Genomic DNA, 27,598 nt, shown 5'->3' with positions numbered 1-27,598 from the left:
TAAGGATGAATAAGGAGGGGCATTGACTAAATGCTAGTAACTAAATGTCCACCACCACTGGAGCCTCCGAAGGGAGTAGAATGTCCTGCACTCTAAACATCCTGACACCTACAACAGCCTATGGAGGGGCTGGGGAGGTGGCTCAGTAGTTGAAGAGCACTGGCTACTCTTTAGAGGACTCCAGTTCTGTTCCCAGCACCCACAATGCACGCACGCACGCACACACACACAAATAAATCCTAAAAACAAAATCACAAAAATCTTAAGGAGTTACAGCTCAGCAGAATTCAGGGTGACCAGGCAAGCTCTGAAATCTACCGTCCATACCTCTGCTTCCACAGGGTCATCTGAGTTTTCCTCTTCTGTGTCCAGGAGCTCAATGGTCAGCTGCACTTGACCTTGACTTTGAATGAACATTAGCTGCAAAAAAGAAGCAGAGTATAAAAAAAAAGCCAAAAAACTCTAAAATGTTAAGGCTATAAACCTAGATTGTCATAGTGTAAGTAGAAAGGTAAATCATACAATTTAGTTCCGAAGGAAGAGATACAGAAGGTACTGGTGGGACTACAGAGATGGCTTCAAGCGCTGGGTGCACTTCTTGAGGATCTGGGTTTGACTCACAGAACCCACACAGTCTAACTCAATTCCAGAGGCCAGGACAGGCTTCTGGCCTCTGGGGGCATTCCATTCAGGTAATGCACAAACACACACTAAGACAAAGCATCCCTATAGATAAAAATAAATCCTAAAAAAAATCACGTTAGTAAATGTTTGCCAGTACTAGTTTGCTAATAATAAGTGGTTGCTCAGGTTACATAGCTCACCCCACATAGTCCAGCCTGTACCAGCCCAGCCAGCTAAGTGCAGCTCTCACTCCTTATCAAAGAAGATTCTTTGTGAAGCAGGTAGGGAGTACTACAAAGATTTACAACTAGTCAAAATGCAGAAAAATATAACTGATCATGGAGTGCCTGATCTCAACGGATGTATCTGTAATGCAACCCCTAAGCTTAAGGCTCAGGAAAGATTAGAGAAAAAGAGTCACAAAGATCACAAGAGCAAGAAGACCAGGGCAGGCATCTTCTGAACAGTAACAGAATGTCACATCCACAAAATCTCAATGACAGGGTTACCTACATTGGTGTCTGTTGAGAGAGGGAGAATCTATTTTTTTCCAGTGACAAGTGCCCTGATAGGTTATCCCAGGTGATCAGTTCTAAATACATGTGGCAATATCAAATGAACTCAGTGGGCTATATACATATGTGACAGTGAAAATTAATTAAGAGGCCATGGATCTGAGCGTGAGTGGGAAGAGAATCCTGGAGAAACTGGAAGAGGAGAAGAAAAGGAGGGAATATAAACATAGCATTCATGTAGGAAATTCTGAAACATTAAAAATAAAAAAATTAAAAAGCATGTTAATTAACGTTCTGCTGGGCTCGCAGGACGCTCAGTGGACAGAGGTGCTTACTGACATGTAGACAGCCCAAGCTTAACTGCTGAAAGCCACACTGTGGGAGAAGAGAGCTGGCTCCCACAGCTGCCCTCTGACCACCACAAGCCAATCATGTTGAATTTGAAATTGTGGATTCTAATATATTGGCAGTATTTGTATAGCTTAAAAAAAAAGCAATATTTATAAAAGCAACACTGATAAAGGCAAAAACTGTCAGCAGACTTCCTTCTCTGGAACCTTGGCTCTCTTAATGTCCTGACTCAAAAGTTTATTGTAGATATGAAAATTATACACACATGCAGGTAAAACACCCATACACATAAAATAAAAAATAAAATTCACATGGGAAAATGAGAGCTCATGAGTAAACTTCTGATAAATTGGTCATCCTAGCACACTCTTGTAATTCTAGAAGCAAGGTCATCTTCTGTGATGCAGAAGTTCAAGGACAACTTCAGCTAAATCTGACTGTCCCTAAAAATTAGAAAAGTCAACTCCACTTCAACCTTCCTTGGTTACACAGGGAGAAACTACAATCCAGGGCACTGTGAAAGGCAACGCAGACCAGGCAGACGCAACAAGATGGAGGTAGACTGGCTTGTAGGACGCTTTTAGAGAGGCCTCAAGCTGTTCCTAAAACTAAAACCTAGCAAAAATAATATGGTTAACCTAAAATAAATCTGAGGGAGATAAGCAAAACCATTAAGAACAGTAAGATATGTTACATTATATACTTTAAATCAATTCTCCACCCTACCTCCCAAGTCTATCCTCTAACTCATGGCAAACAGCCTGCTTCCAGAGCACCAGAACAAACTGTTATTAACTTTCTGGGGAAAGACAGGATTTCCCAATGTAGCCCTGGTTATCCTGGAACTCACTGTGTATGTAGACCAACCAGGCTGGCTTTGAACTCACAGAAATCCATCTGCCCGTCTCCTGACTGTTGAGATTTAAGGTGTGCACCACTATGACTGGTTTAGTCTGTACTTTTTAGGAATTATAAAATAACGGCCATCCATTAGTCAAATGAGGCTGCAGTTTAATTCTACACTATATTAGAAATGTGGATTTCCAATTATTTTTTTTTCTCAGTTAGCTGTTACAATAACAATGAAAAATCACCTAATATATATAATATTATAGGCATTTCTTTTATGGGGTAGGGCAAGGTGACAGTCTCATGTAAAGAGAGTGACTTTGAACTTCTGATCTTCCCGACTTAACCTCAAGTGTTAGGATTACAGATATGTGATGGGAACAAGTTAGGGGTTCATTATGCTACCCAAGTATTCTATGACCAAGAAACATCCCAATGAAACACAGGCAAACAAAGTGGTGGTTCTACAATGTAATGCCAGCATTCTGCCAAGATCTGTGTGAACAGCTAGACACTGTATCATGAAAACAGAAGGGAGGAGTGAGGAGGGCAAAGGTAGATGTAGAAATGATGGTAACGACTCTGGGGAATGAATAATTACCCAGCTCTTTCAATATGTACATTTTCAAGGGGCTAAGGAGACTACTCAGAGGTTGGGGTCATCTGCTGCTCTTGCAAAGAACCCAATGCCCACATGGTGGCTCATAACCATCCATGGGTCCGGTTCCAGAGGATCCAGTGCCACCTTCTGACCTCAGAGAGACCCAGGCACACACACAGTGCACACACATGCACACAGCCAAACACTCGTACACATAAAATAAATGTACATCGAAAGCCTAGAAATATTCTCAGTGTTTATCGCTAGAAAAAATGCGAAATGATTTTGTCATTTGTACCCACACTGTCTTTAACAATGAGCATGTATTTTACACGTCAACATTTTTCAGGAAAATACTTACAAAGCATTTTTAAAAAGCTCTGAGAATGTAAGAAAGTTTGTTTGCTTATTTATTATTATTTTTTTAAAATGTAATAAAGGTAACTAACTGGGGAGACAGCTTGGTTGGTAAAGTGCTTGCTGCCAAAGAAGCCTGGGGACCGGATTTGATTCCTAGTATTCATGTAAAACTCTGGCTCATAATCACAGAGCTGGAAAGGCAGCCAGCCTATTCAAGCCAAAAAAAGAAAAGAAAAAAAAAGTGAGGGGAATGGGAGACCAGACCCACATGGTGTAAGCCCCTTGACCTCCCCCTGTGCACACACTCAACCCTGTACTGAAAACACACATAACAGAAACGAGTGAGAAGAGAATGAGTGAATGAACGGATGAATGGATGGATGGATAGTAGGACAGAACCACAGGAGCCTTAGGTTTGGAGATGAACGTGAGCAGCAGCAGCAGCAGCAGCAGCACTGAGGTCTATGGCTCGATGAGCAACTCTTACCTTGAAGCAGTTCTCATCTGACATAAGCTGCTCCGCTTTCCGCTGGTACGTGGACTCCAGAAGGCTCCTCGATGGCTGACTGTTTAGCTGGCCGCCCGTGGCTCCGTTATTGTTCTCTGCCAAGTACAGGTCAGTAACCTGCACACAGACCTCATCACTGACAATATGCTGGAGCTGGAACAAAGCACAGGCCAGCCAGTGAGCCAGGCAAGCGATTCTCCTGGCCTGAGTCACTCAGCTTAAAAACGGGTTTTTTGAAATTTAAAAAGTTAAGCACTATTGTTTTCATGGAAAACAGCCAAGTCAGGATCCTCTGCCTTTATTAACATCTCATAAAACTCACACTCAAAAGCAAAACCAAGTCTCAGTGATATGTTTCCTGCTCATGCTTCTTAGCAAAACAAATACAATGCCATTCTAAGTATCTTACAGTGTTTTGCAGTTGCCTGGCTTTTGTTTTGTGATAGGACCTAATGTAGACTAGGCTGGCCTCAACTCATCCGTAGCTGAGGATAAACTTGAACTGCTAGACTTCCTGCTCCACCTCCCAGATCTTGGGACTACAGGTGTGCACCACCATGCCCAGCTCCGTGACTTGTGTCCCCAGTTCGTGTATTTTTAATCTGTTTTCACACTTATTTCTTATCCAATCTACAATTACTCTGGAAAACAGGCTGGAATGGAGGGATGCCCTATTGTGAGAAAATTTGTTGTGTAAGACATTAAAATTTTTGAGACTTGGAGTGAAGACAGGTACCTGAGAGAACTCTGAAAACAGATCCATGTGATTTTATTTTTAAATAATTAGTTATTTTTCTTTATATGCCTTGTGTGTAAGCCTGCAGTGTGTTAGCTATATTATGTCTGGTGCCCACAGAGGCCAGAAGAGAACACTGGTTTCCCTAAAACTGGAGTTCCAGGAGGATATGAATCTCCATGTGGATGCTGGCAAGAATAGCAAGTGTTCCTAAGTACTGAGCTACTTTCTAGGCCCACATCGAGGATTCCTAAACGTAAAGGTTGTGGCATAAAGCAGGTATGACGGCCCCCACCTTTAACCCCAGCAGAGGCAGTCAATCACCGAGCTCAAGACTGGTCTGGTCTACAGAGTGAGTTCCAGGACACCCAGGGCTATGTTCAGACCCTGTCCCGAAAAACAAAAACAAAAACAACAACAACAAAAAACCAACCAGTGGGCTATCACCTGCCCCAGGAGTTCAACTCAAGAGCAGAACAGGCCTCAAGGTCAAGCTCCTACCGCAGGGTAGCATTCTTACAGCAGGCCACTGATTAGTCTATCTGCACAAACGTCATCCTCAAACTGTACGTGTTAATTTTTAAAATTTTTTTCCCAAGGCTGAGTTATATGAAATCCAGGACCATGTGAAGTTATCTCCTTGGCCTCAGCAGTTCATTTTCAGTAGAAGGTAAATGTGTCTGAAATGGTTAACCTTGTTCTTGTTAAGAGGAGGAAACAAGGCTTACTAGAGACTTAGCGCTCATGTGAACCCTGCAATGGTGAGCCTTTTCTGCACAGGCTGCTGGGGCAAATTCAGGCCACAACACACCCCAGCCAGTGACACCCCCATCCCCACTCCATTGTTTGCTTTGATTTTCTTCACTACTCTTACTGTGAAATTATAAGTCTCCTAAGAAATGATTCAGAGGAAAAAGCCGATTGACCTTACAACTGACAACTTCAGTTTAACCCCTGAAATTCACAGGGATGAAGGAGAACCCACTCTCATATCCTGGGCAATGAGGCAGGGGGCTTGCCTAGCAAGCGCCAAGTCTTACATTCAGTGCCTAATACAAAACCAACCGGTCCCTAAAAAACAGAGTAGCAAAAATTTAAATTTTAATACTGATTCATCAACTTTACTTGGCCAATCTCATGATCTCATAGTCACTAAGTCATTCTATTTTTTTTTAGGAAGATACAGTCTTCGTGAAGTATGAGAGACTTGGACAACACTATTAAAATAAGGCACGCTAGGACTTGATAACACAGTGAAAGTGTCACAAAGCTTTAAGTGGGGAAGAAGAAGGCGCAAGGTCAAACAGTCTAGCCAAGACATGAGTTCTCTGCACCACGAACCCTCTCCCTATAGAGCACTGACCTTCTATTCACATCCTCTTTTAGGTATCTGCCTCTCTCAGAAACTTTGGAAATGGCAGCATTACAAATCCAGAGACAACTAGGGGTATGTACAGTCACATTAAATATTTCACCAGGTAACCAGAAATGATGGAGGGATGGTTTCTGCAAGATTTTGGTTGTTGCTGTTAAATACAGGAGCACCTGCATGGAAAAGCTAGCTCCAAGCCCAGCTCGGACAAGAGGTGCTCAAGTCTCGAGAGGGATGGAGAAGCCAGCAACAGTATGTGCTGAGTATCCACATACAAAGCAGCACTAGAATGGAGATGCCTGGGATGAAGGGAAGCATCCCTAGGCGAGGCCTCTCGGGATGACATCATATCATGGCTCTGTAACTAAGATGTCTGAGACTGCCTACTTAAGAATTAATCCCGCCGGGCGGTGGTGGCGCACGCCTTTAATCCCAGCACTTGGGAGGCAGAGGCAGGCGGATTTCTGAGTTCGAGGCCAGCCTGGTCTACAGAATGAGTTCCAGGACAGCCAGGGCTATACAGAGAAACCCTGTCTCGAAAAACCAAAAAAAAAAAAAAAAAAAAAAAAAAAGAATTAATCCCTCCTTGTTTTTGAGAAAAGATCTTATGTATCGGGGACTGTCCTTGAACTTCGTATATAGCCGAGGCTGACACTCAAACTTTGTTCCTCCGGCCTCCTCTTCCAAATGTTGAGGTGAATGTTGCCACACTCATTTTATGGGGTGTTGAAAATCCAACCTAGAGCTTTGTCATGCTTAGCAGTTAACTCTACCAACTGAGCTAAGTAAAGCCCCAGCCTGAAAAAATTTCGACAAATGTATGGCTTGACTTTGATACGTGTTCAACAAGACCTGAATACCAGGAGACCACCAAATAAAAGGAAAACATAATCAGACAAAGCACTGAAGAGTTAAAATGAAAAGCTTGAGCATAATGCTTAAAGCTTGTGGCTGTGGCTTTTCTGGAGGCAACTCCCATTTTCCAGTTTTTAAAAATATGGTAACAGTGTTACCAAAATTAAATTTATAACCAGATTCTTCTAAGTAAATGAATTATCGATTTAAAAAACATAGGGCTTATGAAAAATTTACTTTGGCTTTCTTTTTAAAATACTGGGTTGGTACTATGCAAGACCTAATTGTAGCCATTTAGGGATGCAATAGGAATCTGTCTGTCAAATGATGAGAGTAACCACCTTTGTCCAACAATGGTTTCACCACTCACCACACCTCTATGGGAAGGCATAGCAGCTTTTCAACTTTTAGAGCTGTCTCACCAACAACTCGCCATAAGAACCAAGAGTCAGTTCTATGTTCCTTTCTTCACCAATCCTGACTCGATTCTGTGGGCATACACAGGCATGCATTCTGCCAAAGCCAAGGAAAAAGCAAAGCTTCTCTGCAAGACGCAGTATTTTCCTCAAGAGAACACTAACTCTTTCCTTCGACAGCAGCAGTGTGGACTCGGGGCACAAGTGGCTTTTTCTATCTTTTTAGCGCACGGAGGTCATGTGCCTAAGACTGACCCACTAGGGGAGATCAGTCTGATGGAGCATGAGCAGTAAGGAGCCCATCAACGCAGGAGACAGCCCGGGACAACAGTCAGAACGCATCCCACCGGCTGGGCATGTAGTTCCCACCTATAATCTCAGTACTCAGGAAGTGACGAGAACCCAAGACTAGTTCTCAGTCAGCCAGTGCTACATAGTGACATGCTGTTACCAACAACTCTACATATTTAAAATTTCCAAGAACAAAACATAAAAGCATCCACAAATCTAACACTGTGAGTTTCAGATAAATGAGGTGAGCAGAACATTGTAAAGGACCTCTAGTATTAAATGAGGCAAATAAACAGACTCGCCGTCATCTATGGACAAGGCTGTGCTCTGCCTATGCTTCCTTTCTGACAAAATAAGAGATGGAAGCTGTGTCCTAGACAGGTGGCTATCAGGACAGGCTCTGAGCAGGGTCACACTCCAACAAGGGCACATTTAAGAGCCAATGCCAGGGCTGGACGAGTCAAGCTTTGTGAACTGGAGAGACACACTTGCCGACCTATTCCCTCTCAAGAGGAACACCAGACTCAAAAGTAAATAAAATGTACAAGGTTCAGGAAATAAAAGGGAACAGAATATTCAGAAAGCCCCTGAAACTTAACTTAGAATCCATCCCCACCCCCATCCCCACAGGGGCTAGGCTAGAATGTAGCTGGAGGATAAACTCGAAATTCTGATCCTCCTATAAAAATAGAAAAAAATTCTGGGGAAAGTACACTCCCCGATAGGTCAAGCTGCCCTAGGATTGTGCAGGAGATTCAAGGATTCAGATCTTGGTATGGTGGGCTGTTCACTGATGCACTGCCTTTGGGTTGCTCATGTCCCTTAAGTGACCCCAATACACTTAATGGTTCACTAAGCCTCGGCTGCTGTCAGTGCATCGAAGGGGTAAACAGACATTTGTTATTGTCTCCGAAGGAGAAGCACACAATAGACTTCATGTCAACTTCGTCCTTTCCACACTTCAAAGACATACGTTCATAAACACTGCTATATGGTTAAGCTGCTTTTCCTTTGCCCATAGAAATCTTGCTTTTTCTTTGTCACTCAAAGAAAAAACACCTTCCCCTTGCCAGCTCTAGCCTCCAACATACCCTCTCACCTGTCTGACGATGCTCTGGATTAATTTGTCCATAGTAAAGGCAATGTAGGCATGAATGGTGAACATCTCTCTCAGGGAGTCTTCATACTGGGATGAGTCTATGTTGCCATCAAGCAGGCTCCGCACCATGTCCAGGAAAGCTGGGTAATAGTCTTCTACATCAACATCCACTACAGGAAAGATCAGACAGGTAAGACCTTACTCTGCTCAGCCAAGCTCAAGGACAGAATACAGAACCCCACAGCTGGCCTGTACACCATCTGAAAGGACAAAACACCAGATGCAAACATGTCCAACTCAACCCACAGCAGAGATGACATCTGACAGGTGGCTACAATCACTAGCACTGTCCATCAAGGAACCAACAGTGACTCTGCACCTTCTAACAGTGGCTTCCAGCACAGACTGACAATGCTAAAAAGACACTTTGAGCACTGTTAAGTTCTATGTAACCTGAGAGCAAAATATCCCAAGAGGGTCCTTCAAGTTGCTGGCTCCTTCACTTACACAAAACCATTTCACAAAGGGGACACTTGCTCATAAATTTACTTCAATGAAGAATAAAGTACAGACAAGAGACGACAGGCATAGGTAGATGTAAGCACACTTGGAACGAATGGCTACAGAAGTTATTCAAATTAACCCCTCTATGAAAATGAACTAATCTGAATGTATTGCAGTCCTTTTGCTTAGAATAGATTTGCAACGCTGAACTCCACTAATTACACTACATGAACTGTATCTGTTACACATGAAGCACTTCAACCAGTTGCTCGAGCGAATCTCACTAGTAAACAGACACAGCAACGGGGAAGGGCGCCAGGGACAGTGTCTTCTGAGCTCACTGAAATAGATAGCACCCAGAGATGCGGAGTTCAAAACTACCCTCAACTTGGACCTTATGGCATATATCTCCCTCCCTCCCTCCCCCAGGGAGGTTTCAGCAAGGGGACTGCAGAGCCTAGACTACAAAACAAGTTCTGGGACAGTGAGCACTTAATAGCAGGAGACCCACCCTCAAATACCAAAGTAATTCATTTCTAAGTCTGGAAACCAAAACAGTAGAACAAAGAAGTTACTGGGGTTTGGCTTTATTTTCTTGATCTCTTTTTTGACTAAAGTATGTTCATTATAGATAAATTTAGAGCCACAAAATTCTATTTGTGGGGCAGGAAAGATGGTTCAGTGGATAAGAATACCTGGCCCCAGCACCCATGTGAAAGCCTGGATATTACCACCCGTGACCTTGGCACTGTGGAGTCAGAGAGAGGAGGAACACTAGGGTCTCAAGGAGAGAGTACAGAACACTAGCAGACACCCATGTCCTCTTTTAGCCTCCCTGCACATAAGGTATATGCACCCCATGCAAATTCTCACTTGTGTCCCTTTTTGTACATAGGTTGACCAAAAATGCTAATTACAAAAGGTACACTTATGATAACTGGCCATCCATTTATAAGGAGAAATAAGAAAGGGGAAGCACACCCCTAAGTAAATGGGGTGGATCTTACAAACAGGCAAAAATGAACAATCACTGTTTAAAACAAGTTACAGGTTTGAGTTGGGTCACAGTACATCACTTTGTCTAAGCCCATGAAGCAGGGAGCTAGTCTTTGAAATGTGCTAGGATAAGAGTCCAAACCACAGATTTGTAGCCACAAACTATGGCTGGCGTGAAGCTGGCACTATCACTCAAGAACAAGCTGCTTCAGCATAAGTCCAGGTTAAGACAGTGATCAAGCCCAGATGTGTATTTGTAATTTCTACTTGTTTCTTTCAAGCTAGGACTAATGCAGATAAAGGCTTTTCAAACAGATTCCGGGGCCACTAGTTCAACAGATAAGAAACTAGGATTATACACAGGACTCCTACAACAGTTACTTACTATTTCATGAAGAGCAAAGAAGGGGAGCCTGTGGGAAGTGTGGCTCACAGGTTAAGTACCTAACATCAGAGTGAAACCATTATCTGGAAGGAGGCAGCACAGCACGACATAAAGCACGACAGATTCCTCAGTGAGCCCCTGGGCTTCTCTTTCCTTGAGTCCTGTCTATCCCTTTGCCTTGTCTCAAATCATTGTCCCAGTGCCTCGCAGAAATATCAGAATGAGCCATGAAGCCCACTGAGAAGCAGCTAACACACATCTGAGAAGATCCCTTATTTGCCAGAAGCATAATAAGGACTTTCTAGGTTGCTACGGAACAGAATGAAGTGTGACATTTCTTTCCCACCTGAAACACTGCTCAGTAACCTAGCCAATGGATCCCACACCTCTCCTGTGTCCACAGTTAACCTAGCCAATGGATCCCACATCCCTCATGTGTCCACAGTGCTAACACCTCATGGGACTATAAACTGGGTCCTGTACAAAGGGCCATGCTGGCATCTTCCTTTAAGCCTCAAGCAACCCCATAAAGTTACGATTACTGCCTCCATTTCATTGGGTCATTCATGGGTTCACGGATTTAAGGAAGGTCACATAACCAGTTAAGTTGCAGAGGTAGGATATGAACCCTAGTTCCAATCTAAGGCCTAAGTGCACTTCAAATTTAAGGCAGCCTTGAAGCCAGCCACCCACCCCATGTATATTATGAAAGCTGACAGTCTAAGCACTCACTAGGTTCTTTGAGACGTAGCTGTATGGCAGGACTATCACTCTTGTCTCGCTTTATGCCTAGCACCTCCCGTTCCCATTCTCTCTCTCGGTTTTCTTCTTCGATTTGCCGCTCAGCTTGGGAACAGATCCGTAGCAGCCTCAAGCAGAGAATTTGATGCAGTCGCATAAAGATATACCAATTGTTATTGACATAGAAGAGGTTGTATACTTCATCCATTCCTCTTAGCTTTTGAGCTGCCGTGTTACTAAATAACAACTTGGACTTAGGGGGGCTGCCCCCAACACCGTTGTGCTTCTTAGGCGCCCCCGTAGCTTCATCCACATCCATTTCCTCCTCTTCTTCCTCTTCCACATCTGAGAGATCACCTCTCTGAGCAAATAGCAGATCAGGAATGAAATGGTGCATGATTTGTTTGATCTTGTATTTGTCCTCTTTCTGAATGCCCGTTTGCCTCTTCACATGATGGATAATCAGAGCAGCAGCATCTTCTAGTATCTGTTTGTCTTCATAGGCAAGAGAGAGGTGTGGGCCAACAGGTACACCAGCATTCTCTTCTGTAGCCTGCTCTTGCCTCTGATGAAGCAGAAATAAAAGCATTGTGTGACACACATACAGCAACAACAAGCCTACAGTACTATACCAGTAAAGCCTAGCAGTGGTGGTGCACACCTTTAAACCTAATACTCAGGAGGCAGAGGCCAGCAGATCTATGAGTTCAAGGTCAACCTGGTCTACAGAGCAAGTTCCATGACAGGCAGGGATCAACAGAGAAACCATGTCTCAAAACGAACTAAGACTAAGCTAGCAGCACATTTAATTACTAACCAACACGCAATTTCGACACTGTGGCACCTAGCTACAGTTCCATCCTTTGGGGACTAAGCCAGGAAGGGTACAAGATTCTAGGCCAGTTTGGCTTAGATAGAGACATGACAGCAGCTAACTAATCTGAAATACAAGAATTAACCTTAACAATAATTTTTGTCTCTCTTCCAAATATTTGTAAGTACTATGGACAAACTGGCTTGATATAAAAATATTAGTACCTCCTATATAATGAAGACTTAAGAGAATTGCTTTTAAAATTCTAGATTAGCACTTAATAATAATACAGTGGTAGAATGTGTCATGGTTAACAACACTGTCGAAGATAAACAATTAAGTGTTTGTAAAAATTCACTTACTATTTTTGTTCTTTAAGCTCTGGGAGGCTTTTTAAAAGCCTGAAGATAGATGCACGTATGCTCCCTCCCTCCCTCCTAAGGAAGGGCACAGGAAGCAAGAGCAACCTCACAGCTGTCCCCGAGGCTTTGCTCCGACCGCTATCTATCTAGCTATATTCCTAGGAAGTGAGCAGAGTGACAGGGTCACTACACTGCGCACGTGAGGCAGACGAGATGCTCTCCAGGAACACCAGGTCTTGTTAGAAGATGTGAACACTGAAGGCAGAATGATAAACTGGGAAAGCAGAGGAAGGACTGAGTGCAGCAGTGAGTATCAGGTTTAAGATGGTAGACCACGGCACGAGAACTAGCGGCTCTCAGTTAACTGTAGGAGTTGAAGCAAGGCTGAGCATGCAGAAGCAGAGCCCAGGGAGCCGTCCCATCAGCCAGCTCACCTCGTCATAGATGCTCTCGATCTCGTTCAGTAAGCTCTTAGACCGCAAGACCTTAGTGTCGTTCTGTTTGAAGTTGATGCCTTGGTGATCCAAAGACTTCAAGTAGTACTTCTCATTTTGCTCTCGCCAGACCTTGTTGAAGCCTCTCTGAGCTTCTCGCCACTCTTCCTCTTTCATCTTCAGCCTAGCAGGTAAGAAGGGATACAAGGAACAGCACGTGGGAATGAACGGTTAACTGCAGACATGTGCCAGGCTTACTTCATTTGATGAAAACTCCAACCTATGCTGTGGTGCTTCAGATAATGTCCTTCATATTATCTCAGTGAGGTTTTTTTCCTTGAGGGGACTTATTTTTTTTGATACAAGTCTTTTTTTTTTTTTTTTGGTTTTTTGAGACAGGGTTTCTCTATGTAGTCCTGGCTGTCCTGGAACTCACTCTGTAGACCAGGCTGGCCTTGAACTCAGAAATCCACCTGTCTCTGCCTCCCAAGTGCTGGGATTAAAGGCGTGTGCCACAAGTATGCCACAAGCTTGATACAAGTCTTACTGGAAAATGTATATAGACCAAACTAATCTAAAATCTATGGCGACTCTACTTTCTCCTTCCCTAATGTTGACATTATAGGCAGAGGAATCAAACTTGGCTGCCATGAACATTTAGAGAGTGAGTGGTATCATCAACGGGGTTCTTATGAGGGAGCTTGAAACTGTTTTTGAGATAAGGCCTTACTTTGAAAATTTGTATGACTTAGAATTCATGATGCAGACCAGGCTACTATCAAACTTAGAGCTATCTTCCTGAGTCTATCTCCGTCATGTGAGGACTGTAAGCATGAACCACATCTGGTTTTGGTGAGTAGTCTCAAAAAACTAGTTCTCCTCGACTAACTAAAGCAACTTGCTTCTTTGTCATGACTCAAAACGTTTACTGTGCTCATGGAAATGCAAAGTATCCTAGAGAAGGCATTTGGTGAGGGAGGATTGCAGGTTTGAAGTCATTCTGAGCAATAAAGTGAGTCCTTATTTTACACACACACACAGACACACACACACACCATACATACCCCAACACATATACACACCACAGTCCCTCCCACCCCCATGGTTTGGGATATGGTAAAGCATTTGCCTATCAAGCATGCTATACAATCAGTCCTAAGTTCGATCCCTTGTACCAATAGAAACAAAAACCCAACCCTGAAATGTGAGTGTACAGCACTCTATCACACACTCAGCAAGTTGTCTCTGTGTGAACTCAGGAATTAATGCATGATGGGCAAGCAATCTACCACCAAGCCACACCTCTAGTCCTTCAACCTTGCCTGTCAACACTCGTTCCATTTGGTCCACAAAACCCCTAACGTATGTTCCACCATCCTACTCCATCCCTAGTGCTGAGCTACTGAGGAGAGAACTGGAATTCTAATTAGATCACCAGGTACAAAACTAGAACCTTATTTAATGGGACACTGAACCTGTCATACAGCACACAAAAGCCAGAAGATACACACCTTTTAAGGACAATTGGAACAGCAATAGAGGGGTTCTTCCTCAGGCCATCGATGATATCAGCTGCTTTGTCAGCATATATCCTCTGGAGTGCTTTTCGATGGATGACTTCGGATGTGCCTCCAAGGGTGTTGTCCAAGCGAAATTTGGCTTGTTCCTCAGCAGACAAGCGAGAAAGTTTTTTCTGTATTGCTTCTAAAACCCGGATTGTTGCAAGATTGGTCTCGAGAACCACATCAAGCTTAAAACAAAACAACAAAGAGAGTGCTCAGGCCCGACACAAGAACACAGCAGAGCTGGGAGAATAAGGAGGACGTCAAATTCCTCCAATTAAGAGTTGTGGTTTCGCTGGGCGGTGGTGGCACAAGCCTTTAATCCCAGCACTTGGGAGGCAGAGGCAGGCGGATTTCGGAGTTCAAGGCCAGCCTGGTCTACAGAGTGAGTTCCAGGACAGCCAGAACTACACAGAGAAACCCTGTCTCAAAAAACCAAACAACAAACAAACAAACAAACAAACAAGAGTTGTAGTTTCAGGGGCTGGAGAGATGGCTCAGTGGTTAAGAGCACTGACTGCTCTTCCAGAGGTCCTGAGTTCAAATCCCAGCAACCACATGGTGGCTCACAACCATCTGTAATGAGATTGGATGCCCTCTTCTGGTGTGTCTGAAGACAGCTACAGTGTACTCATCAATAAAATAAGTAAATAAATATTTAGAAAAAAAAAAAAGAGTTGTAGTTTCCATACAAGGTACGGAAGACTCTCTTACCAGTGAAATATGAACAAGGACACATACAACTATCATAAGGGTACTTTCTGGTAAAAATGCCGTGCACACAATTCCTAAAGTTTAATACTGACACATAAACTGAGTAAAGGGTTTGGGGTGTTAACTTAAGTATGCCTAAAAGACACTAAATGCTGTGTTCCTGCTTCACATCCAGTGCAGCCATCTCGGTGATTGCGTTTTCCTTTTGAGACACAGTAGCACGTAGCCCAGGCTGGTGTCCAACTGTCTATGCAAGTAAGGATGACTACGAATTCTTAACTCCTTCTGCCTTCCCCTCCCCTAAGGGATTACAGGTACTCTAAACTGCCCTCAGCTCAAAATATGTTCTTCAGCTTGATTAAAAACACCCACAGAAGGAAAGTGCAGTGGTGGTGCACACCTTTAATCCCAGCACTTATGAGGCAGAGGCAGGTGGATCTCTGAGTCCAAGGTCAGTCTGGTCAACAGAGTTCTAGAAAGCCAAAGCTCCACAGAGAAACTCATAAAACTATTAGTAGAAATTAAAACTCAGTGCAATTCAGTTTTCTGACCAGCCAATTAATTCTATGTATGTGGTGGTTTGAATGAGAATAGCCCCAAGCATGTTTGAATACTTAGCCCCTAGTTGGTGAAACTGTCTGGGAAGGATAAGGAGGAGGTGCATCACTAGGGTGGTTTTCAAAGACTAATTATGGATTATGGATCAAAATGTGAACTATCAGCTGTTCCTTCCTTCCACCATCATGGACTAACACCCTCTGAAACTGTAAGCCAAGTTAAACTCTTGCATAAGTTGTCTTAGTCATGGCAACTTGTTAGTGATAGAAACATAACTAGGATGGGGGAAGACGGGAACTGACAGCCAGTGGGGGACAGCGTATGATCTTTCTGAAGGAGGAGTGCTGGCAGTGTTAAACTGGTATGAGAGGTCTCCCATCTGTCTGACCAGAGGAACAGAACTAGACAACCCAGTGCAATCACTATATACCAAGACAGATACGTACAAACTCAATTCTTTCCCTTCTCGTGTGGTCTTAGGAACCGTCATCTGGACAATGGAGACTCAGTAGTCCCTTTGACCAACAGGGGACCTGTTCCGCTGACTCTCATTCTATATCTTCCCACCCCAGCTCCAACCTTTCCAGAATGCACTACCACGGTCAGCTGTCGCCTCTTTATTTTATTTTTATTTTTTTCGAGACAGGGTTTCTCTGTATAGCCCTGGCTGTCCTGGAACTCACTCTGTAGATCAGGCTGGCCTTGAACTCAGAAATCCGCCTGCCTCTCCCTCCCAAGTGCTGGGATTAAAGGCATGCGCCACCACCGCCCGGCTTCCTCTTTATTTTTTTAAAGGTTAACTCACACACAGTATTTAAACACCGCTTCCTTTCATACCTTCCTAGTTCCCAAATCTCAAATGACAAAAGATACCTCAAATCGTTCATCTTCACAACGGTAAATATGTTCTTCATACTGCGTCTTCTTGGAACTAACAAAAGTGGAATCTTCAGACCAAGATGGGAAGGAAACCCAGGTGTCATTTAAAACCTTTAGGTTAAAAAAAAAAAAAAGAGGCAGAAAGGCCTGTAAAAACTTATTGGCAATTAAACTTTCTCAATTAAAAATAAATAAATAAATCCAAAGAGGGGAAAGAAACAGCTAACATTAGTCCACAAACTTTAAATGTGGTAAATGTCCTGGCTAGTTTTATACCAATCTGACATAGCTAGAGTTATCAAAAAGGAAGGAACCTCAACTGACAAAATTCTACAGAAGATCCAACTGTAGAGCACTTTCTGAATTAGTAATTGATAAGGCAGTGCTGTCTATGGACTGGTGTCCTGGGTTCTTTAAGAAAAGAGGCTGAGCAAGCTACGAGGAGCAAGCCAGCAAGCTGCACTCCTCCATGGTCTCTGCTTCAGCTCCTGCCTCCAAGTTCCTGCCCTGTGTGAGCTCCTGCCCTGTGTGAGCTCCTGCCCTGTGTGAGCTCCTGCTCTGTGTGAGCTCTTGCCCTGTGTCAGCTCCTGCCCTGTGTGAGCTCTTGCCCTGACGTCCTTCACTGATGAACAGTGATGACGGTTTCATCGTGTTCTTATCACAGCAACAGTAACACTGATAGTGCAACCTCTGAATACAAGTTTCTTTTGGGAGAAAAGAGAAAAGGTTCATGATTTCACAATTAATATCAAGCTGGTTTGCCTGAGAGAGGGTTCAGCACATAAATAAGGGCATTTGCCATTAAACCTAGTCAACTGCGATTGATCCCGGGAACCCATAGAGCTACAGAGGAAAAGGTACTCTGACAAACTGTCTCTGGTCTTTATAAGCAGATCATGGCTTCCATGCATTTATTCATATCAAATAAATAAATAAGGCTCTGATCCCGGTATTGCCACTACTCTCATTTGCAGAAGCGGAAGATCCACGACAGGCACTTACCTCTTTACACAGAGGAGTCCGTCCTGTACACTTGGGCTGCTGGTAACTTTTTGGTAGGGCTCGGTAGCTAGAGCCCAGCCTTTTACAAGAGGCATAGTCTATCTCCATGGCAATGCCTTCTGTAGCTCGTTCCTTTGGAAAGCTTTCCAGATGTACAGACTCCTTATAGCCCAAAAAGTTTTTAAACCAATTAAACAATTCAGGGAATTTCCTGAAGAACCAAACCAAAAGCTGGTAAGCAATTTCAGGCAGGACAGTTATTGTGAGAAACAACATCACAATTCATGGGTGGATCAGGACTCCATTATCAAAGACAAGTCCCAAAGACAAATCACTTCCTACTTGAGAAGCATCCTTAACCAATTAGGGTCCATTTTCCTTATACAATGCTCTCCAACAAGACAGTAAGAAGCCATTCTCTGGATCAAGAATATTACTTCACTGTTCACATAATTCTCAGGACGTCAAGTACAATTAAGAGCCCTGACCTAGAATCTAAGTGCTGGTCAGACAATCAAGAGACCAGAGGTACTGCACCATAGCTCGTACTGTGCCAGCACCCTTTTCTCCTTTTTGGAGATAGGGTCTCTCTATGTAGTACAAGCTGTTTGAATCAACTCAGCTGCCTCTGCCTCCCTAGTGCTGGGATTAAAGTGCAGCCACCACACCCAGCAGTCTTTCCATCCTAAAAGTTACACTACAGGGCTCAAGAAGGCCCTTCTGACATTGACCCTTACAAATGCTGCATGGGCATAGCAAGAGTGCCAGGGGACATGCTCTTCCCTTCACTTACCCCAGAAACGGAGAGACTAGCTGTACAAGCTCAGCCCGAGAGATCACCTCCTGGTTAAAGATGACAAGGCAGCGAAGGAAGTTTTCATAGGCCTCTGCACTTCGAAGAGCCTTTCGAACCTTGTAGAAACCAGAAGAAAAATGGTTATAAAGAAAAGCAGGGTCCTTGATTATTGTTTAGTAGGGTAAAATTGATCAGATATTTACTAAGGAATTAATGTTATTCTGCTTAGATATGACCAAAAAAAAAAAAAATCACCTAAAAAGGAGACAATACTGTACCCTCTTCTTTAAACAATCTGAAACGGATGGGAAAGCACATGGAGAGAGGGCACAGACGAGGCGCTGGACTGTGGACACAGTGTCAGCACACAGGCCACTTTACTGTTCACTTTAGGTTTGCAGGGCTTTGAGGTAAGATTTATGCTCAAGTGCTGCCAAGTGTAAAACAGTAGTCTTCTACTGGCTGCCTTTGGATCAAGATGTAGAACTCTAGGCTCCTTCAACACCATGTCTGCCTGGACGAAGCCATCCTTCCCACAATGATGTTAACGGACTGAACCTCTGACACTGTAAGCCAGCCCCAACTACATGTCTGCCTTTGTAAGAGCTGATTTAGTCACGGTGTCTCTTCACAGCAATAACACCCTAAGACGGTAGGCAATCAGTGAGGTCTAGTTCAGTGAGTCCTTGTCTCAAAGACTAAGGTAGAGGTGACAACACCCACCTGACCTCTGGCCTCCAGACATACATACATACACATGTATGCTGGCATACAAGAACAGGTCGGTACAAATACACACTCACACAAGCATGCACTCATGCACACACCCCAAACAAACAAGGGACTGAAAGATGGTTCAATGAATGAAGCACATGCCAAGCAAGTTTGAGGTCAGAGTTGGGATTTCCAGAGACATATAATGCCAGAGTCAGGAGGGTCTGAGCTATACCTCCAGCGCACTTACATTAAGACAGGAGGCAGAAACAGAAGGTTCCCTGGAAGCCCCAGGGCCAGCTGCCTTGAGCTGTTAGTGGTGTTCAACAGAGACAGCCTGCCTGTCACGAGCACACACCACTGTTCCCTCTCACACAGGCGATTATCCTACTCACCGAATTGAAAACTAACATCTTAAAGACGCAAAAATTTAAAATGTTTAAGAGTTTACAGAAGGGGGCTGGAGAGATGGCTCAGTGGTTAAGAGCACTGACTGCACTTCCAGAGGTCCTGAGTTCAAACCCCAGCAACCACATGGTGGCTTACAACCATCTGTAATGAGATCTGATGCCCTCTTCTGGTGTGTCTGAAGACAGCTACAGTGTATTCATAATAAATAAATCTTTAAAAAAAAAAAAAAGAAAAAAAAAAAAGAAAAGAGTTTACAGAAAAAAGACTACCTAACGAGGCATATGAATCTGAGTTTTAGTTCTGAAATACAATTATTAGCCCTGTGCACCTTCACACCCAGGCCTTATCAACACACTTGTTTGCTATGTTCGGACTATCTCCTCCTGCGGTGCAGGAGGCACTACACCTAACAGACTGAGAAGTCACAGATGCACCCTCCTTGGCAGACTACTTTTTGTACTGTAAGCCAGTATTTATTTTTAATTTATCAGCTTTTGAGCCTATGAAAAAACAGAGAGATAGCCGACAGACCCTGATCAACCAAACGCTAACACAAACTCTGTATCATCCATAACAATTCCTTCTACTGAGTTTAAAGGAAACTTTGAGAGATTACATACACTCTTAGTTATACCTGTATGTAATATTAACAAAAATATACGAAGATAATTATCCTTCATCAGGACAGCTCCTAAAGGCACAGAGAGAAAAAGCTATCACTAACGCAGCCATTAAATACTTCGTTTTCTGCCAACACCCAGAGGTACAGATAAGGTAACAATGACCACAGCAACTCAGGTTTGACTTGTGAGAAGCCCACCAGCTGCCTACTTCACTGTGGAAACTGCCTGCTAATCATCAACCTGACTCCAAGGACAAAACCAGATACAGAAATAAAGTCAAACTGAAGTAGCATTCATGAAGTAGCATCAAAACTTCAACTCTAGCTACTGCATGAAACACCTACAGACCTTTGAAAACATTCCAATAGAAGTCTCAATCTGGGCGTAACTGTGTATTATCTACAGCCTATTTGGAGGAGGAAGGAGAAAAATTAATAGCAGCTAAAAGTCATCTCTAGTTTCAGAGCAAATTTGAGGCAAATCTGGGCAGTTGTAAGACCCTGACTCAGAAAACCAAAAGAAAATTGTCACTATCCATTCTATGTACCATGTGTCGGGACAACCACCTCCCAGACCTGCTAAATCATGGGTGCTCCATGGCAAGAGAGCATGCCGAGTGTGGCTAAGGCACTGCACTTCATGACCAGAACTACTAATAGACGAGCACAGGGCATACACCTGTGCTCCTAGTACTACGGAGGCAAAAGCAGGTAGAAATCTATGACCCCGAGGTCAGCCTGAAACACACAGTCAGTCCCAGGCCAGCCAAGGTTGTATGGTGAGATCCTAGCTTTAAAGAATAAAAAGAGAAAGAAAGACACAGACAGATGGATGGACAAAGGAGGAACTACAAGTGGGTGACATGTGGTGCCACTTATGAGGCCAAAGGGTCAGAAACTACAGGCCAGCCCGGGCTAAGTACAACAGGAGACCAAAGGCAACGTGGGTTACACACAGAGTCTGTTTACAAACAAAACAAAAGTCAAAGAACTAAATAAACAAGCCAAAAAAAAAAAAAAATCCCTATCAGTTGATACCTCTGAAACAAAACAATTGCCATTATGTTTATGTAATTGTCATTTGTCCTTAATGACTAATGTCAAATGTTATCAATTACTTATGTCATTTGTCTTTAACAAAGATTAAATGTTACCAATTACTTACCTTATCAAAAAATAGTGATTCAGTTCCAACACCATGTTTGCTGGCATCTGCCATTGAAGACTCCTTTAGACTAATCAGTTTAGGTTTTTTCTGGAATTAAAAAAAAAAACACAAACAAGTAAGTTTGACTTTGCTAAAAGGGCTCTAACAATGCTAATGAATAACTTTATTCTCTCCTGTGAACAACGCTTAAAAATGGATGTCCTTCCCCTTTCTGTGCTGACTTTCCCGCCTCTGCTTCCTTCAGAAAATCCTACTGGCATGTGCTCCCATAACCAGAGCCTGGCTTGTGAAATTCAGAGGTAAGCTGAAACACTATGAGAGCCATTTTCTATTCTGAATTAAGACTTTGTGGTTCTGGTCAGCTGACCCTAAGGAGTCAGCCATAATTAAGAGACCAGTACCACTACTATGGTGAAACCTTTGTGTTACTGACACAACTTATGCTGGTGAGCTGGGGCTGAGAAATCAGTGGTGATTAAGAAGAGACCAGCAGCAGTGAGGTGACATCTTCTGGGAAGTGTTTCCTTAAGACCATCACAGGGAAGCTGCTAGAACAAAGTAAAGCCTTTAGTTTTGCTTGAGGCAGCCAGGTCTCCCAGGAGTCCTGGCTTGGAATCATCATCCAGAGCAGCTGAGCCTGGCCCTGGAGAAGGCAGGAGAGCGCAGTGGTGAAGGCGAATCCACAAAAGCAAGTAAAGCCAAGGATTGAAGGAGGAAGAAAGAGAAGAGCCCAGGAGAAAAAAGGGCAGCCCATCTGCATTAGAAAAGCCAAGTATTTTCAAGAGGATAAGACAGAGAGAAGACCACCAAGCAGCAATGGTGGAGTGTGACCTGCCTAAACCCACGAGACATTAGAGCCAGAAATCTAATCGAAGCCTTCTGGAGGAGGAGATTGTAAGTGGAACCCAGACAGTGGACACGGTTATCTACACAGTTGGGAGTTGGAGTTTCCTTTATTCAGACTACGACTGTGCCCTGGTTCTTCCATCTTGAAAAGAAGTATTTATTAAGCTCATTTTTTATTTTACAGGAGCCCATAGTAGTGAGACTTTGAGTTCAGATTTTTTTTTTTTTAAGAGACTGGATTTTAAACTTTTTAATGTACTTGAATTTATAAAGACTGTAGAACTTTTAAAGTTATTTATGCTTTAAATACTAAAATTAACAGGCCATTTTGGAGACAAATATAAAAGGTTCTAATTGATGTATTTGTATGTCAAACCTAATAGACAGACAGACAGACAGACAGAAAGAAAAAGATACATATCTTTAACCCACACTACTTCAAGTTATAAATTTTAAAAAAGCCTAATTACTTCATTGTCCAATAGACAGCATAACCATCTTACTAGCATATCCACTAGTATTTTTGAGACAGTGTCACTATGTTGCCCTGGCTGGCCTCAACCTCACAGAGATTTGGCTACTTCTTTGCTGACCTGCTCACCACAGTGCTCATAATGCATGTGTCACTATAGCACCTGGCCAGACTAAGAATTTAACACTGATTTTAAAAGGGAAAACAAGCTGGGTATTGTAGCAAACACCTGTATCCCTTCATTCAGTAGTCCGAGGCAGGAGGACTGTAATGAGTTGGCAATTAGCCTGGACTACTTACTGAATACCAGGTCAGTGAAGGCTACCTGGTGAGATATTTTCTCCAAACACAAATGAATAGGCTATATAATATAATCCTAGTAGGCAAAATTTACTTTTATTTTTTTTTGGGGGGGGGGTTTCGAGACAGGGTTTCTCTGCATAGCTCTGGCTGTCCTAGAACTCATTCTGTAGACCAGGCTGGCCTCGATCTCTGAAATCCACCTGCCTCTGCCTCCCAAGTGCTGGGATTAAAGGCGTGCGCCACCACCGCCTGGCTTGCAAAATTTACTTTTAACACTTCACCCCTTAACCACCTCTGAGGAGCTGCACAAGCTTTGTGGGCAGCTTCGGTCTCAGAGCACACAGCCCCACCCCCAGCTTCTGCTGCCTGTGAGATGGTGGACTAAGCACAAGCATACGGTTTCTACCTGTGGACCATCAGTGTGGATGGAAACAGATCAGGAAGCAAGCACTCAGCTGTTTAGCTGGTTCTTGCAATCCTCAGAATACTTACTGAAGTTACAGAAACAAAACAACAACAAGCCATTACTATAGTTAGCCTGGTTCCAAAACCAAGAAAACCCTGCAAGCACCCCAACAACAGGATCTGTCGGATTCTGTCAGTCCTTGCAGCCACATACTTGACACCCACCACCTTCTGTTGTCTTTTTTCATTTAACCAAACTCTGTAGACACCTCTACTCCATTATTACATAATTTACAATTCCCAGGAAATCAACAATAAATACATATAGCTTCCTTCTTACCCAAGACACACTAAACCAAAGAGCAAGCTGGGCTTCCTAACAAACTTACGATTTCCTTCTATTACAGCCCACAGCTTCCCTTGAAGATGAAGACAATAGGTTAAGATCTGTCAAGCAAAGAAGCCACAGAGGACAGACCTCTAGTCAAAGCCTCCGCTTTGGTTACGGGCACTATGCTCACAAAAGTTGAGCATTTACTTATGAAATATCAATCAACTTACCAATCTTCTTCTTGTAACCCAAGGCAAGTTTGACACATCACATCATGAGACACATTAGTTAAATCCTGGTAACTAACAAAAAGAGCCAGAAACTCATAGCGAAGAAGAGACAACAAAACCACAGGAACCGAAACACACACCGCACTGTCCACAGAGCATGTGCTTCTCTGACCTGCCTTTTGCAAAACTGCTACAAAGCTTTGTGGGCAATTTCTGTGACCTGAACCAACCTATTCTAGATATACAGGATCTGAGCACTTTCCCTTCCATCTGCCTACTCTCACCTTCACTGGAGGTGTGGCTCCTGTTCCAGAGTGCCTGCGGATCTGGCAGCCGTTCTGACTGGGCCTCTGTGGCTTGTTATTCAACTGGGGCTTCTTCACAGTGCCTCCATGGTCATTTCTCACAGAATCGACCTTCTCAGCAGTTGTTTTGCTTAAAAGCTATGAAGACATACAAGACAGATTAATATTCTGATCAAAGTATCATCTAAAAAGGCCCCTCTTGCTATAGTTTTCAAACGTATGGTAATAATCTTTAAAAAACGTAGTTTGTCTACATGAGACTTACCACCGAGCTGTTGGCATCTGGCAGGAACTGTCCAAACTCAGACAACAGATCTTCCTGGTTTTTGAAGAGCCGAGCCACCTGGGCATACACCTCCTGCTCAGTCAAAGCTGGAGTGTAGTTCCCTCCAGCTTCCTTGGCATTCCGCTGTTCTTTCTGAAGATGGACAGAAGGGATAGATGATATTAGGACTACTGTTTTGAATCCTAAACCACAGAACAAGTATTTTCTGAATGCCTGATATGGCTAAAATATGTTGTCTATTTCAGCTACATTAACATTTTTTCTGTACTTTTTTGATTGCAGTCTTTTGAACAAGAAGGTCCTGAATGACATATCTTCAACTAGAAACACATGAATGTTCCTTTAATTAAACTGATATAACAGAAGATATTAGAAAATTTCTTCCATGTTCTCTTGCAAATGTATCATGCTTTACAAATTACCCTCAGAAACTTCCAGTATGAAATAAGCATTCTCTTCATGGCTAGTGACCTTAAAAATTCTGACAAGATGCTACAGGGTAAGCAAAGCAGGTAAGTAAAAGTGGCTTTCTAAACACACATTCTAGTTCTAACCAGTTACTATTCTCAGTAAGAATTACGGGGCACAATAAATATTCTAGTTGCTCTCAGACTAGATACTCTAAGGGTAACCATCTTGTAAGTAGCACCTGATTGGAACCATGACAAAAACAAGCTTTCTGGGCTGGGTGTGATGGCAGCAACCAGAGCCCTAGCTACTGGGGAGGCCGAAGCAACAGGATCACCAGAACCCAAGATTATAGGACCTACTTAAGAAGGGATAAATGAGTAACCAACCCTCTTACCTGGTATGTATGCAAAATCTCCAAGAACGCTTTGTAGATGTCTGGTTGGCCCTGGAATCTGTTCTTGATCTTATTAACATAGTTGATGGCATGATTAAACTCCACAGGTTGATTGTTCTGCAAAGATGGAGCTGTTCCCAAGGAGATTGTCACTGGTGTGTGAGGCTGGACTGGTGGAGAACGTGGGGACGCATATGGTGGGAGTGGGGGAGTTTGCTGACTGGCTGGCGTATGTGCTTGTAGTTGTGAAGGCTAAAAAGAAAGAAGTATTTTCCTCAAGAACGTAAGAGGTTTGACATTAGGGAAGAAACTCCAAACAAAGAAGCAACACAAATCGAAAACTCAAGGTATCTGATCAAGCCACATCTTTTACTCATTTAGGGCCATGAAATACTAATTAAGACAAGCCATTTTAGTTCAGCTCAAATCATACTAGACAAGGTAGGAGACTTAGAAAGTTGTCATATTTTGACACTACTAACACAACATTAAATTTTCAAATGTAATTTTTAACCTCACTACCTTAACAGGTGCAAATTAAAAAGAAAACCTCATCCTACACAGACTTTTTAATGTCAGGAATAACAACAACTCAATAGTTCCTGTAATCCAATGAAATGTTTCTAACCCAGCTGTGTTCAATAAATAGAATGCTCTGAAATAAAGGGACCCTCTCTCTGTCTTTGTGCCATCAGACACAAGAGCCACCAGGTACACACTGGTTCTTGAGAACATGAAATGTAGTTAGTGCAACTGAAACATTGAATGAAACCTGTGAACTAAAAGTTAATTCTATGTAGCTAGAAACTATCCTAGCACATCTAGATCAAGGATATCTTCTACTTATCGTGATTATCAGTTGTTCTGGCAAACAGAGTTACTTGTATTTTTTGAGACAGTATTTAATATAGCTCAGAATTTCTATCTTCAAATTCCTTGTCCTTCTGCTTCTAGCTCTAGTGCTGAGATTTACAGATAGATGTCATCATACCCAACTCTGCAACCACGTTTATAAAATGACAACCATTTATGTAATTTGACCATGATAAAAACAGTAATTTCTGAGCGAGGTATGATGGCAGCATCTGGATTTCCAGTTACTCGGGACCACCAAAGCTCAGGATTGTAAGACTAGCCTGGGCAACACTGAAAACTCAAGTCAAAAAACAAAGCAAACAATACACTACCCTATTCCTGGTGTCAAAGTACTACTACTAAGCCAGCCCCGAGACTAGAGATAAACAGAAGCCAGGGACAAGCAAGAGTCCCAGAGTCTGCTGGCGAGCGTGATGATTCGAGTATCAAAATAACGAAGTATATATAAACACGAACCATGTGAGATGGCAACACCTTCTCTGAGGACATTGTTGTAACTTGTGTATACAGGGAAGGTTAGGAGACGCAGTCTTCTCACAACTCACCTTGCTGACTTTGGCAGGTGTGGGCTGAGGAGCTGGCTGAGCAGGAGTGGGAGTTGACTGGGCTGAAGGCTGGGAAGGGTGCTGAGGTGGTGGCTGAGGCTGGGGCTGGATGCCATGGGTGGGGATCTGATGAACCTGGCCAGGTGTTGTCACATTCACCATGTCATTAGTCTGCACCTCAATTTTGTAGCCAGGAGGCAAGAAGGTGTTGAAGCCCATTATCAGGTCAGGGTGGCCTTTAAATAGCTGGGACACTCGGCTAATCACTCCTGGAGTATCAATGCTGACAAAAGCAAGCAGGAGGAAAGAAAGGCCATGAAAAGCAAGCTTGGCAAAAGCCTTAGAGGAAAACAGTAACTTCTCACTAGGTTTTCTCTAAACAGAAAAACAGAAACACTCAAATTCCAAAGCCATTCATACGCTTGGTCGCAATTCTGAGTAATCCATACATTCTCGGCAACAAGTCTAACCAGCAGATATACAGGCATGTCAGAGCCGACCTTGGATACACCAGCACAGAGAGCAATGGGCCTGTGTCTGGCTGTTCAGATGGGTCACTCCCAGCCAGCCGTTCGCCAATAGTAGGGTATCTCACATTAATTAAAAAAAAAAAACAAAAACAAAACAACAACAAAAAAAACCCCATGCATCCTAAAAACTTAGCAACAACTTAAAAACTTCCCTAACTGAAACAAGCACCAAGAAGGATTTTAGTATAGATTTAAAAATAAAAAAAGCCTAGCGCTCTATTAATTACCATGAAACCAAAATGCAGTGACGTGCTGCTGTATGTTCCTTTAAGGCTAGCCCTTGAGGCTCAGGCAATGGGATTACCAGGAGTTCAGGGCCAGCCTGAGCTGAGTTACACATCCTAAGACTCTGTCTCAAAAGCATTCCCCCAAAGAAACAATCATCTATGAAGAGAGGGTGACTCTCTCTCTATATTCCCTCTAAA

The 27,598-nt window shown here is 43.1% G+C and overlaps 1 protein-coding gene across 5 annotated transcripts in view; it reads right to left on the bottom strand.

Moving 5' to 3' along the window:
* Nucleotides 1-27,598, bottom strand: part of Sin3a (SIN3 transcription regulator family member A) — a 60,164-nt gene that overhangs the window by 9,985 nt on the left and 22,581 nt on the right. For all 5 annotated transcript variants that reach the window (XM_028774571.1, XM_028774574.1, XM_028774573.1 and 2 more), the window contains 14 exons: nucleotides 26,644-26,926; nucleotides 25,223-25,474; nucleotides 24,397-24,549; nucleotides 24,111-24,269; nucleotides 21,237-21,326; nucleotides 18,322-18,440; nucleotides 17,529-17,739; nucleotides 16,521-16,637; nucleotides 14,325-14,563; nucleotides 12,814-12,997; nucleotides 11,195-11,768; nucleotides 8,578-8,747; nucleotides 3,788-3,961; nucleotides 328-420 (listed from right to left, as the gene is read on the bottom strand). In XM_028774571.1, the coding sequence (XP_028630404.1) occupies nucleotides 328-420; nucleotides 3,788-3,961; nucleotides 8,578-8,747; nucleotides 11,195-11,768; nucleotides 12,814-12,997; nucleotides 14,325-14,563; nucleotides 16,521-16,637; nucleotides 17,529-17,739; nucleotides 18,322-18,440; nucleotides 21,237-21,326; nucleotides 24,111-24,269; nucleotides 24,397-24,549; nucleotides 25,223-25,474; nucleotides 26,644-26,926 (2,818 nt within the window). The remainder of the gene's footprint in view (nucleotides 1-327; nucleotides 421-3,787; nucleotides 3,962-8,577; nucleotides 8,748-11,194; nucleotides 11,769-12,813; nucleotides 12,998-14,324; nucleotides 14,564-16,520; nucleotides 16,638-17,528; nucleotides 17,740-18,321; nucleotides 18,441-21,236; nucleotides 21,327-24,110; nucleotides 24,270-24,396; nucleotides 24,550-25,222; nucleotides 25,475-26,643; nucleotides 26,927-27,598) is intronic.

Source organism: Grammomys surdaster, unplaced genomic scaffold, assembly GCF_004785775.1.
Source record: "Grammomys surdaster isolate TR1022 unplaced genomic scaffold, NIH_TR_1.0 241, whole genome shotgun sequence".
NCBI lineage: Eukaryota > Metazoa > Chordata > Mammalia > Rodentia > Muridae > Grammomys > Grammomys surdaster.
The sequence above is the reverse complement of the archived record's forward strand: the minus strand, read 5'-3'. Positions and strand labels throughout refer to the sequence as shown.